This window comes from Trachurus trachurus, assembly GCF_905171665.1.
Source record: "Trachurus trachurus genome assembly, chromosome: 7".
Taxonomy (NCBI): Eukaryota; Metazoa; Chordata; class Actinopteri; order Carangiformes; family Carangidae; genus Trachurus; species Trachurus trachurus.
Genome location: NC_139901.1, coordinates 26,964,241 through 26,977,872, shown reverse-complemented (window position 1 = coordinate 26,977,872; position 13,632 = coordinate 26,964,241). Strand labels below are relative to the sequence as shown.

At 45.2% G+C, this 13,632-nt stretch overlaps 1 protein-coding gene across 1 annotated transcript in view; it reads right to left on the bottom strand.

The window, feature by feature from the left end:
- Positions 1 to 13,632, bottom strand: part of LOC310989083 (serine/threonine-protein kinase WNK2) — a gene marked incomplete at its 5' end in the record, with an annotated part of 39,927 nt that overhangs the window by 14,579 nt on the left and 11,716 nt on the right. Inside the window, 11 exons of the mRNA XM_083975976.1 lie at positions 46 to 477; positions 693 to 863; positions 1,533 to 2,696; positions 3,335 to 4,255; positions 4,569 to 4,684; positions 4,776 to 5,055; positions 7,142 to 7,361; positions 7,804 to 7,892; positions 9,842 to 9,999; positions 10,095 to 10,315; positions 10,451 to 10,623. Coding sequence (XP_083832102.1) covers positions 46 to 477; positions 693 to 863; positions 1,533 to 2,696; positions 3,335 to 4,255; positions 4,569 to 4,684; positions 4,776 to 5,055; positions 7,142 to 7,361; positions 7,804 to 7,892; positions 9,842 to 9,999; positions 10,095 to 10,315; positions 10,451 to 10,623 — 3,945 coding nt within the window. The remainder of the gene's footprint in view (positions 1 to 45; positions 478 to 692; positions 864 to 1,532; positions 2,697 to 3,334; positions 4,256 to 4,568; positions 4,685 to 4,775; positions 5,056 to 7,141; positions 7,362 to 7,803; positions 7,893 to 9,841; positions 10,000 to 10,094; positions 10,316 to 10,450; positions 10,624 to 13,632) is intronic.

Here is a 13,632-nt window from a genome sequence, read left to right as displayed (position 1 = left end):
CCTTCTTGGCAAACATCTGCAACTCACTGCAGACATCATAATTACCTGTATCAGAGGCTGAGTGCCGCCGTTTGTGGGAGGGTGTGTGTTTTGGGATGGGGACATGTGTGTGTGTATGGGATGGGTGTTTAGTGCAGATATAAATGCAGGTTGTGAATGACAGGATTCAAATCTAGCGCTCTGCTGCAGAGCAGTGGTGGGCTGGTGCTGTGGGGATGTGGGTATCATTTTACCCAGCATGGGTGAGGGGGGAGGCATGAGAGATGCTGGAATGGGTGAGACTAACTCGTTTTCAATGTGCAGAGGGGAGAGAGGAGACACAGAGGGGGTTACAGGAAGAGTCTGTCCAGGAGAAAGGAAGATGTGATTAAAAGAAGAGGAGGCTGAAGGGTGAGGGGCAGTGCAGGAATGAGGGTAGGATGATTCACAGTCAGTCACAGTTGTCATCACCTGGACTGTGGGGTACTGTGAAGGAAACTGAAGGGAAAAGAAAAAGGGAAGAGACAGAGGAAAATCAAATAATCTAGAGAACTAGGTTCAAACACAGGTGGAGGATGCATCAACACAACTTGGTTCAAGTCAATATTGTTACTGCTCTGTCAATATAATGCAAGCTAGAAGAAGAATCTGCACAGACATAAAATAACTACGACGAGAATTTCAGAGCAGTGAGAACAGACCAACACCAATACCTGTGGTGGCTGTGATGGTGGTAGAGAGGTTGATAACTGCATTGGCTGGAGTTGTTGATGGAGCGCAGCCTGAGCCACTGACTGTGGAGGAGGAAGTGCCTGGTTGAGATTCTGTCCGTGGCCCTGTCCATCTTGCCCGAGCTGTGAAATGCTTTGACCAGCAGGAATATTCTACATTCGAGAACAGGAAGAAGAATGAGAAAAGGGGAGGGAGGAAGTTCAATAATGGCAGGGATTCCAGTTTCATCTCTCAGTTTGGAAATCTGCATTTCCTGCTATTGACCCAGATCAGAATAGCTCACATTTTCCATCCTGTCTCTAAGCCTGGAATAAGTCAGAATCTACAGGAGCACCCTGGCCCGCACCACAAAACAGGCACAGAGTAAAGCCTGGGAGGGCTGGCGGATGCAGCGGCTAAAACCACTATTATTGTTTTCATTACTGTTTCCATTATCTCTCTGTTGGCTGTTGTCCGAGGAAACTCCTGTTATTAGGCTGTTGGTTTTTTCATTCACCTACTGTCCACCAACACAGCTGCACCAAAATCAAAACCAGGCACCACAATATGAGTAGGACCAAAAGTAGTTACAGCACTGCCCTAAATAACAATGTTAGCTTTTTTTTTTTTTTAAGTGCATGATGTTTTCTCTCCCTCCCACAGTGTGTATGAGACAAAGGCGTTCTACCTGATTCAGGAAAGCAGCGACGCAAAGATAGGGTTGAAACTGATGAAAAATGAAAACAGGGCCAGGTCAGAGGAGGGAAAACAAACAAAAAATTTAAAAAGTGGGGCACTATGTATGCCACCTTGCTATTATATATACACTCCATCACACTCACCTGCTGAACAACATGTGCCGGCTGGTTATGGTGGGAAGGGACTGGAAGGCTCTGAGGAGCAGCAGCAGACTGTGCAGGCTGGTACTGGGTCTGAGTTAGAGCAGTTTGTTGTTGCTGCAGCACATTGAGGCTAGAATGAGTATAGCTCTGGGAGCCAGCATCAGGCAGACCTGCAGCAGGGTAACTCTGGTGTGCTGCTGCAACCTGCACAACCGGGGTTGCTGTCGGATGAGGATGAGGCTGAGGAGCTGAGGCCTGAACCTGCTGGACTGTAGATTGGGGTACACCCTGGCTCTGCTGTGGAAAAGTTGAGGTTTGCAATTGTTGCTGAGCAGGAGCCTGAAGACTTTGAGACGGGTGGGTAGGCTGTTGTGCCATTTGTTGGTGTAATGGATGCACAGTATCTTGGGTATGCTGGAGTTGAGGTTGAATATAAGCCTGGCCAGCATTTTGTGATTGTTGTATACTGGGTTGAGTGTTTTGCAGTAAGGACTGTTGGTGCTCTTGCTGAATTGGTATCTGTTGGCTGTAAAGTGCTGGTGTGGAGGAGCTCTGACCAGGCTGCTGACTTGGCAGTTTGACTGTAGCTTGGATGTGCTGCAGTGCACTGGGAGCTTGTGCGGGATGACACTGGGCTGTGGCTGCCATAGTTGGGGCTACAGATACAAGTGGGTAGCTTTGTGCTGGCTGCTGTGCTGGCAGGTTGCCCACTGCTGCTGCTGCTGTAGTCTGCTGCTGAACTGTAGTGGGATATCCCGACGCAGACTGAACCTGTTGTTGAGGTTGAGCCACATAGCTCTGACATGTTTGATGGCCTTGAATAGGAAAAGGTAAAGAGCTTGCCGCTGTCGCCTGTTGCTGTTGATGACCTGGTGCTTGGTGGCTCTGTGCAATATGCTGTGGCACAGCAGATGCCGAAATATTCACTGCAGCTTGGCTCTGTTGCACACTTGGAGCTGCATAGCCAGCAGAGTTGCTTGCATGCTGGATGTTGACCAAACATAGACTAGCTGGAGCTGGTGTTGCAGCGCTGGCCTGACCAGCATATGGAGCAGCAGGGTAGCTGTGTCCTGGCTGTAGGTACTGCAGTGGTGTGTGCGCTGCTGTGCTGGAAGAAGGCAGGCCCTGGACAGATGGCTGATTCTGGTGACCTGCAGAATTGGTCTGTGGAAAAAAAAAGAGAGAAATGGAAGTTAGCTCCTCTTGGATGGATAAAATCCCATAAAAAGCTAATAACAGTGTCAATTACATTAACTCGTAACTGATGCAAGTATAATGAAAGGATGAGGGATAAAAATAACTTAATGAAACATCTGTTTCAACAATGAGCAGGCGGTGACAGGTGTGAGCTAAAATAAGGGCAGAAGGAGGAAAAAGCAGGAGCGAGGGAGAGGGAGAGATCAGACAGTGCAGTGACCCCTCCTTCAACCAGAAGGTCGTATATCCACGGCAAGCTGGGAAGAAATACAGCTGCAGCATGGGGTCAGTAAAGCAGAAAGGGAAATATTAAAATCTAGGTCACTTCTAGAAGGGATTGGTTAGGATTAATCAGCAGAGATTGCGCATGTTAGAGATTGTGCCATTGTCCTCCGACACAAGCAAGCTTATGATTTCTAAGAAGATCGCCGTCAGCTCTGGGGGGCCTATAGAGGCAGCAAGACTGAGACAGTAGACAGGAGGTCAGACCAGCTCCATGCAGAGGAACGTTGTGCCTCCTACAGGCTGGGAAAAATCAGTAAAAAGCAGGTGTTGGCCCCTTACGGGATAAAAAAAAAAATGACTCGTCGTCTACTGTGACCTACCACTCCCACCACCCCGGTAACTTGTGGTTCTCCAGCACAGAATCTATCCTCGCTGTCCCGGAGGGGCTCCTGTTCCCGAACTGAACTGCCACTCAAGACACGACTCTTCAGATTGCCGTCTCCATCGCTGCAAGCGGGCCTTCGGGCGGCTGAGGGTTGCATCGATGAGGCCTGGCTGGGTGGGGGGGCGGGACAAGGGGCTGCTTTGCGGCTGATTATATTGTACAGGGATTTCTGCAGCAGCGAGAAATCAGAGCAATCACCCGAACCTTTCGGTCGAGCATAGCCAGGGGTTGTCATGTTTCCACCGAAGGACGGGTGGTGTCTAAGGTCACAAGGACACTGAGGTGTTGGCATGGCAACGGAGGGGTGGCGGTGGCACCCCTCGCGTGACCTCAAAATCAGCAAAGAGAGGCAGGCCTGGCAAATGTGGGATTTATGCATGCCAAGATGGTGGTTATGATGAGAGGTCATACTCAGAAGGCTACTGAGGTCAGAGTGTCGGCGTACATTTGGCACGGGCAGCGTTAAGTTCTCGCCGGCCTCTGATCCTAGTCGGATGCTGGTGTCACTAAGGCGGCGGCATTCAGAGGGTGAGGAGACAGGCGAGACCTGCAGCAGCATTGGCAGAGCACTCGGAGAAGGGAAACCGTCCTCAGCCTCTGAGTGAAGCTCAGAGGGGCTGAGCTCTGCCTGGTTCTCTGGTACAATGAGGATGGGACTGACTGATCTACGAGACTGTCTGAGTCCATGGAGTTGAGCGTTGCGTGTTGCCCTTTGACTGTCTAGAACAGGGGCACTTCCTCTCCGGGCTGTTGCTCCCAATCGAGTCCTGAGCTCTGGGCTCAGCGTCGCACCCCATATTTCACTCTTTTCACAGGAGTGAGGCCGATCTGTCAGAAAAGGGCCACTGCTCTGGCGCTGATTGAGCAGCAAACCCAAAGCAAAACACGTGTTACTCAAAATGAACATTACAACAAAGGAAGAATGATATGATGAGATGATAATGAACAAACTTGCTTGCCAGGACATGTGCATGTAACGTGCGTGACTGGGATGATGAAGACTGATCGTTTAAAAAAAAAAATGCATGCATGTTGACTGCAATGTGTGGATGCAGCACCTGCATTCAGTATCGAGGCCACACGAGCAGCGGCTTGTTTCAAAACTGTGTGTATTTCGATTAATCTGAATGTACATGGTCCACCTGGATGTGTATGCTCTTCATACAGACCTGCTGCGTTGCCATAGTAATAGGCTCCAGCAGGGACTGGTAGAGGACACTCTGCTGGCTGCTGTGGGAGTCTGAGTACACAGTGGAGCCCATGCCACTGTCAAGTGTGCTGTCTGCTGCAGAGACACACAAATCATGTACTCATAAAAAAGTCAAAAAATTGAGCTCATGAGTTTTTGAGTGGGGGGGAGGGGAACCGAATCTTACATGTCACTGAGGTGGCACTCGTCGGTAGGTTACGCAGCCTGCTGTGCTGGTCTACCTCGGGCTCTTCTGGTTCCAACAAAGGGGGATGTCCGATGGGTGGAGCCCCGGCAGCGATGCCTTGGGATGGCGTCATCTGGACCCGGTGCCCTCCTTCACCCCGATCCACCGCCGCTGCAGCAGACACTGTTCTCTCTCTCCTCCATTTGATCAGTGCCACACGGTCCCTGATCGACTTTCCCACAGTCTTAGCATCACTCTCGTGGAAGAAGCCAGACTCCACCTGACAAAGAAAAGAGAGGAGAGCATGACTTCCAGGATATTTTTAGCATTGAGCATGAGAGAGAAGAGAGGGTGCATTAAAAAGTGGAGTGTATGAGGGAGAGAGAAAGTACAAGGAAAAGAAGGAATAGAAAGTCTATTTTAAGGGGATCAGAGCAGTGGGGAACTATTCCCTTTGTCAGCAGTTGGTTCATTGCTCAGAACAGGACTGTTATATTCTGCATATAACAAAGATGAGGACGGTGTATGGAATATATGGTTATGCATGCATTTCGGCAAGAACGACAGACCAGAAAAAGGACATCCACATCTATCACAGTGAAAAAATACCATCTCCCAGGTTGCCTGTCTGGACAGAAATGACTCATTAGCATGGACGAGGGGTGACACGACATGGGAGCATGCTGGTCGTACAATCTCATTGTGCTGTTGGTCCACATGTCTGCCCTCATCCCCAAGGCAATTGTTACAGAAGCCTTAATCTTTTTTTCCAGCTTCACAGCCTGGTCAAGGCCAAAACAGCACAGACAAATTGAAGGAAAGAGAGCAGACACGAAAAGAGGGAAAGAGATGTGTGGGAGAGCAGGACAGAATGAACCAAAAGGAAGACATGGTTTGAAACAAAGAGACAGTACTAGAATTACTGTCTTGCGGTTTCAGGAGTTTCAGCGTTAAATTATGGCCAGAAGTATTTTTGCAGAACATTGTGCTGTCACAGTGGAGTTGACCTCTGACCATGTAAAATCTCATCACCTCATAATTTAATTCTAGTAGACATTGTGCTAAAGCGTGTCGTAATTAGCACATGAATTCAGTTCAGCCTCGAGACCAAACGAGTGTTTGTGCCAAATTTGAAGAACTTTTCTCTAGGCATTACTGAAATCTTGTATTCATAAGAATGAGACACACGGACACACAAACAAACAGACAATCCAAAAAACATAAGGCCTACGGCCCCTGGCTGTTGCCGACATGAAGGCATTTAATGAGAAAGCCAGGAAAGCAGGTTATATCACTGATTGGATCAGTTGGTTGAGTATTAAGCAACAGCTCTCTTTTTTTCTCTGTGTGAGAAAGAAACACACTCTACCTCTAAGTGATTACTAGGAAAGCAGCCACTGTCAAATCTTCTGTCTGTAACACCCTTCCTTTATGCATGAAACAGACTGTCACATACGTCAAAGAAATGTGGATATGGTATCAGGTTAGATGCATGCAGACTATCTGATGATGAACACCTACTGAACTGTAGGCTACAACACAAGTCAATATCCAAGAACCAACATCCGTTTGCGTCACCCATTTGTGCTGCCACGTGGGAGAAAATGCATTGATCAGTGTGTCATTTCATGCAATCATTCTTATCAATTGGTTGGTAGATGTAGGTTGAAGTAGCAGTCACAGATACACATCCTACATTTACGATATTATCAAAATCTTGTCACAGTCTAGCTTCTATTCTATTTTTCAGCCACTCCCATAGTAGGACCATCGCCACAACCAAGACCTGTTTTATTCCGTAGAAGAGCAAAGCCTGACATCTGTAATATTTACATTCTCCAGCTGTCATTAACTCGATTCTCTTGATCCCATAATGCAGTTAAAGAAACTTTCATTGTACTGCAGAATGTTAGATAAATGATATTAAAGGCTTGAGGTCAGTATCATTATAACTCCCACACAGAGAGCTTTGCTTATTTCCGGACCAGGTTTTTATTGCTGGGCCTGTGAGCACCTTATCTCATGATCTATACTGGAGAAAACCATGCAAACCAAAGGAAAAAATAAAACCTAATCACTGTATTCCTGGAATAGCAGAGTAAGTTATCACACCAGCAATCTACATTTGAGTGCATTCCCCACTGATGAGATACGAGCACTCCCAGCAGCTTGAGCACACTAAGCCACAAACAAAACAAACATGTGCAAAACAGAATTTTGAAAAACGTTCAACTATGTCTGGGTGACAGAAAAATATTTTTGGTGCAATCACCGCAGTTTAAAAATGTAATAAGACACACTCACAGGGAGCCAAATCCAGGTTTATCTTTAAATACTTTAACATGTACGACTAATTAGTCACTCACCATTTCTTGTGCCACCACCTCAGGCACCTCCTTTTCCAGGTCAAACGTGAACTCGATGGCTCCAGTCTCCTTGTATTTCCCTTTTAACTTCTTGTGGTCCTCCACCCACAGTTTGAGGGCTATTGAGGCCTTCTTCCCATCATCTTCCTCTGCTAGCTCTACCCTCACACCGGTGTCCTCAGCAAAGAAAGCATGGTTCAACAAGTCCTTGATGGTGTACCTGGGAGAAGGAACAGTGAAGCTCAGATTCAGAAATATGTACTACACACAGACGCACGGCAGACACTCATCTGTTTGCAGATAAGCTTGGCATTATGCTACAAAAATCCTGGTGTGTGTATGTGTCCAAGTGAGTGTGACATGACATATTACCTATGCTGCTAGGACAAGTTACTCACTCAATTCAATAATGCTCCAATTAAAAAAAATCACTGGAAGCTAATTGAGGGTTATTTTCCCTTCTGTACACAAACGTATTACATAACAGAACTGGATCGACAGACACCCTGCAGATACGGAGGGAGGCTGCAGTGCTGTTGACAGCCCAACTGTCAGCGTCAATGCAATGAAGCAGGGGAGGTGAGATAAGGCCCGAAAGATGAGAGGGCACCTTGTGGGCTCTGTGGGCTGGACACTGGACAGTGATCGGGACATTCACTCACCGCTCCTCTTTCTTTTGGCAGATACATTCCCCAATAATCTCCTTGATTTCAGGATCCATGACCTTGTTGTAACTGGCTGGCTTCACTCCCTGAGGAAGAGGAAATGTAAGCAAAGCGCTGAGGACATGCCACAAAAGGATACTGTCTTGATGAGAAATAACGATGAAGGAAAAACAAGAGGAAAGAGCGTGTGCGGATGTTTTTGTGAAACTCCACCTAAAATCTTATGTTTAAAGAATCAGACGCTCACACCCTGCAGGCTTGTCGACCTTGACAGAGCACGGCAGCTTGGGTCAGACTGAATCTTGGTTGCAAGCAATGGAGGCCAAAAACCACAAAAAGCATCCAGAGAAATCTCTCAAGCTACCTCTGCATCATAGTCAACATTTCTTCATGTAGAGCTCAACATACAGCTTAGAGCTTAATGCACGACTTCCATCTCAACTCTCAAACACAACCCTTATGAGTTCATTGACAGGTGTGGATGTTGATGCGCTTCCATTTGTCAGAAGAGGAAGTCTTGTTCCTGATGTTGCTTTGTTCTCCACTATAATGGCAACACAGCTGGTTCCTATAGTATTTTTACTGCTGTGAAACATCCAGAGCAAATGGACGGACAGTGGACAAGTGGATGTTTTGATAAGTTATTATTTCAGTACATTTTGCTTAGATTGTCACTTTTAGCAATTAAAACAAATCCACACACTGTATAATGCAATGACAGTGACAGTGTTCTCTGAAACATTAAAAGATAAATAGTTTATTGCAAGGTAGACATTGTGTGGGATGTTTTTATTGCAACTGTGAATCTTTTCTCCTGGTTCATTGAATATATCTGTAAACTGTTCTACTGCTGCTAGAAAATCTTTTTTTTTTAATGCTGGATTTTTTTCATAAGACTACATTTTATTCAGTCCAGTGCTCAGACCTTCTGTCTTATTTTTTTTTTGCAGGCACAACTTGCCCACACTCTCTGTAGTGCAGCATTATGTGTGGTGTTGATATCACTTGGGAGATTGTTAATTTTTGAAAGAGGCATTTTCTGCATCTCTGAGATTATCTGTGTGCATCATCCACATTAACATTCCTACCAATTATGCAGCTGCATACTGTATGTATTCAGGGAATAGTTTAAAGCTATCAGGGTTTCTCTTTGATCAATCTATTAATATCCTGCAGTGCTCCCTCCAGGGCACTCCGATATGCATATGGTAACAATGCAGAGAACAGTATCCAGAGACAGCTGCACTGATGCTGCCCAACCACTGATACAGGCCGAGGCCTTTGCTTCTCTAACAGCAGGTGAAAGAGTCATCTCTCAGATTCCAACCCTGCCAAGTCTCAGGGGGGGACGGGGATCAATACTTTTTATCAAATCAGGAGGTCTATCATGACTTTGGACCCCACGTGATCTAAAACAGTTTGCAGGAAGCTTTACTAGCAGGGGCACAGTCATCAAAATGGAATGGAATACAGCCTTTAGGCTTTATCTAAAAAAAACAAAGGAGATTTGGACTCCCTCTGTGACTCCATATGGCTCATTAGATTCTTCACCCAAGAAATTCAGGGCTGAAGACCATATAGCTGAGAACAGCAGAGATCTTCAACTCTAAAAAAAAAAAAAAGGCTGCATTACTTCAATTAAAAACCCTGGTGGTGCTTTCTATGTGGTGAAGCAAGTAAAAAAAAAACGTTAACTCATTTTCTACGCCTCATTTTACAGGCTCACACAGCATGTCCTTGGATTATGACAAAATGCATCCATCACAGTAGAACACAATGCAATGCCATAAGCATTCCTTCTGTGTTGCATACAATATATGTGACAGCTAACACAATGTGCCCTGCCCTGTGCAAAAATAGTCAGATTCATTATGAGTATAATGCTGGCACCAAGGTTACTGTTGTTTACTTTTCTTTATCTGTTATAATTTCAGGCAATTAAATGTATATATGTATACGAAATGTATGGTGAATATTTTCCATACATATCTAATTTCTGAAACAAGCAGGAAAATTGGTCAGTATCTGTACTCACGCTTGTGACTTTGCGGTAAATCTGAGCGGCATTCTGACATTCAGAGTAGGGGTATTCTGAGGTGGCCATCTCTAGCATACACATGCCAAAGGCGTAGACATCCACAGCCTCGTCATAGTGCTCCTCATACATCTCTGGAGCCATGAACTCAGGGGTGCCTGAAAACAGAGATTGACCAATAGATGTATAATGTTTTTGTTTTACTGATTTACCTAAACCATGATCTGCAAAGTTCATTTTCAAAGTCTCCTACCTATGACACTCTTGGCAAAGGAGGCTGCTTTGAGTGTTGCCAGTCCTAAATCCCCAATCTTGACTGACCCAGTAGGTCCAGTGATAAAGATGTTATCACATTTGAGGTCTCTGTGGATGATGGGTGGGGTCCTGGTGTGGAGAAAGTGGAGGCCTTTCAGGATCTGTCTGCACCAACTCCTCAGCACCTTGGGTTTCATTACCTTGAAACGCTTTAGATAGCTGTAAGAGAAAGAAGAAGTTACAGAATATATTTTCAGTCTACCATTACGACATTTCAACACCAGAAGAGAAAGTAAGTTTACTTTCTTTACTTAACGGTTTTCTGAACTATATTTGTGTTCACAATGTACTCACGTTTTTAAAGTCCCTGATGTCATGAGTTCAGTTACTAGAACAATGCACTTCTTCCCTTTAAGGGGCGACTCCCAGAAGTCATAGAAACGAACAATGTTGGGGTGTTGAAGACCTTTCAACATCTCTGCTTCCTCCTTAAAGCGCTGACGCTCCACCTTGGACAGCTTGCGATCCTATAGGAAACACGACGGATGCAGCAGAAGGATATTATGAATTTCAAACGCTAAAGTCTACATACTAATTATAACATATTTGCTTCACAAGAAGTACCAGATGGAAGAGGCCATCACCTTGGAGGCTCTTCCCTGCACATTTTAAATTAGTGCATCCAGTGTGGTATATTAAGAGGGAAAGACAGTGAGTAAGAGGGAAATTACAGTCATTCTTTGAGACATTTATACATCTCTATTTGGACTGTGTGTATATCAAGGATGATTACAATCTGCACTTTTTGTGAGTGGAAAGAATCCAGATCATTGGCTTTCTCAAGCAGTAACATGACTCACATCTTGCCCATCTGGCATTTACGTCGTATTTTGTAGTGTAATACAAGTCAGGTGTAATTTTCACTTAGTTGGTTTTAATTTATCCAGAAACAGAGACTCTGTAGCTGTGGTTGGTCACCCCTTAATGTCTACAATGACTCCAGGGGGAGAATGAACCCACACATTAACATGGTCACGCCCACGACACACTGCAGCTAAAGGTTACATGTCATTGATCTCTCCCATCTTTTTCACTTGCACGCTCACTCTCTCATCCACTACCTTTCGCTGCCTTCCCCCTCCCCCCATATCTGCAATCCGTCTCCCTCTCTGCACCACTAACACCAACCACTCCCTTCTCCATCACCAAACATCCCACGCACACGCACAGAGAGACACATCTTCCGTAACCACTCCCTCTCAATCGCTTCCCTCTCCAGTTTTCTTTAGGTCTGGGTCCGCACTGGGAACACCTTACTCTAGGTAGCGCCAAGGGTTTCTGTACTGCAACTGCCCCTTTTTTTAAACCACCACAGCAACGACTTACGTAACAAACGCACATGTCGTACACTCAACACATGGACCAGAAGCACGACCCCACCCCTTACAGAGATAGACTATACAGCCGGTGGAATGCAATGAACACAACCTAGCGAGATCTAATCTATTTAATTATTCAACCTTAGTGAACTCCCAGTGAGAAAATATAGCAGACAAATACAAAAACTGCCTGAATAACCTAAAACCTAAAACTTGTCAACGAAGCAAGATGTGCTATGACGCAATGTCCTGAAGTGTGGAGTAATAAGATGATAAGCATGGCATGCATGTGTGTATGTGTCTCTGTGAGTGTGTGTGTGAATGTGGCATATCAGGTTTTGTGTGCAAGTGTGTGGGGGGTGGGGATTTTCACCACACTCTTCTGAAGTCCCATGAATAATTCAGTTCTGCAGAGAACCCTTTTTACTGAGGCAAGCTGAGCTATGCGAGGCTGGGGCTGGGGCCGCCCAGGTTGGGCTAGGTTATCCCCAAGTGCTCTTTGCTGCACAGGAGCAGCACATGGACTGAAGTATACCTGAAACACAGGTCTAAAAAGAGAGAGGGAGAGGAATGAGACAGACGGCTAAAAGCTAAAATTAACCCCCGAGCAATGCAGTTTTCTTGCCTACAGGCAATACTTTCCTCTCATCTCCACATTACTCCTTTTTCTTCCTCGTCCCCTCCTCCTCTCATCATTTCTACTCTCATCTTTGAGGAATCCTGCTGCTTTTTTGCCTAAATAACCCCAATAACCCCCACCACAGAGTGTTCCTCAAGTCCCAAACACACACCCCACACACACACTTCCATTTGCCTCTACTTTCCCCCTGAGAAGACACTGGGGCTTCTGCATAATTCAGAAGCCACATGTAGGCAACAGAGGTGTTGTGCACAGCATGGCGAGATACACAGACAGATACATGTGTGCACTGAGACACTAGAAGAATGTCACTCCCAAGACATACAAACTTTGCATACGCACCAGACAAAGCACATAGCAGAAGCATCAATATGTGAGACTCATAGTTATTGTGAGGGATGCAAGCTCTGAACAAGTGTGACTCATTATTGCATTATATTTGAAAATCATTACTGCGGCAAACATCAAGTATTTGTGTGCACGTTTTCAAAATCTTATTAAGCCTGCGCTGAATACCTCTTCAAAGAAAAGACCCAGATGGCTACAGCAGCGTGTGGAGCCGCCCAGGCGAGGTTAAGCACACACACAGAAAGCCATACTGGGCAGCAGGGACAGAAAAATAGATTGTGACATTAGCAGGAAGCAATCTATAAAGCTGTGCCCCACTCTGCTGCCACTGACTACATCTGTGTGCTGCTGAACTCTATTACCTCTACAGCTCTGGTGGCTCATACAGCAGCATGAAAGACATATCAGAATGAAATACTAAAACAGTGGGCCTCTGGTGGGACCAGGTAACAGATTAAAGTATTAGTCCTGGGAACTTTGCTGGCTCATATACCATGTAATTGCACAACTATGTGTTGAAATCAAGTTCCTGGCCCAGTGTCACATGTTGTTTTTTACCGCATACTGTCCAAGAGTGTGGAGAGATGACTATCAGCTCAGCTGCTTCACCTGAAGATCTAAGGGTAGATAAAACAAAGCTGGAGGAGTTACAGTTCCCAGTTGAAGAAGCTAACGTTATACTTTCTTTTTACATCAACTGCTATGGCTATTCCACTTTCAGCTAATAATTTGAAATGTATATACTGTATAACCCTTCAGGTAGAGCATTAGAGCATGCAATTGTCTGGAGATTAAACTGCACTGAAGCCACCTATGCTAACAAATGTGCAGTCAGTTTTCACTGGAAGATGACATCACTCCAGGTGCCGTCAGGTTTTGTTTTGTGTTTTGTTTGGTTTCTTCTTGCCAAGTCTACTTTAAAAACACTCACAGTTATTGGACATGTGATAAACCACAGATTGTTAGTTTGAATGTGGAACATTTTAAATAAAGCCATTATTGAACCTTTGATACATAAATAGATTACTGAATAGTCTGATGTGGCTCTTAAAAATAAGCAGCATAATGCAGTTGGTTTCTCTCTAATCAAGCTTAGCCTATTAGCCTATCAAAATCATGCAGAGAGAAGAGACAACACATGTAATGCAATACAAATCTGTCAAACAATG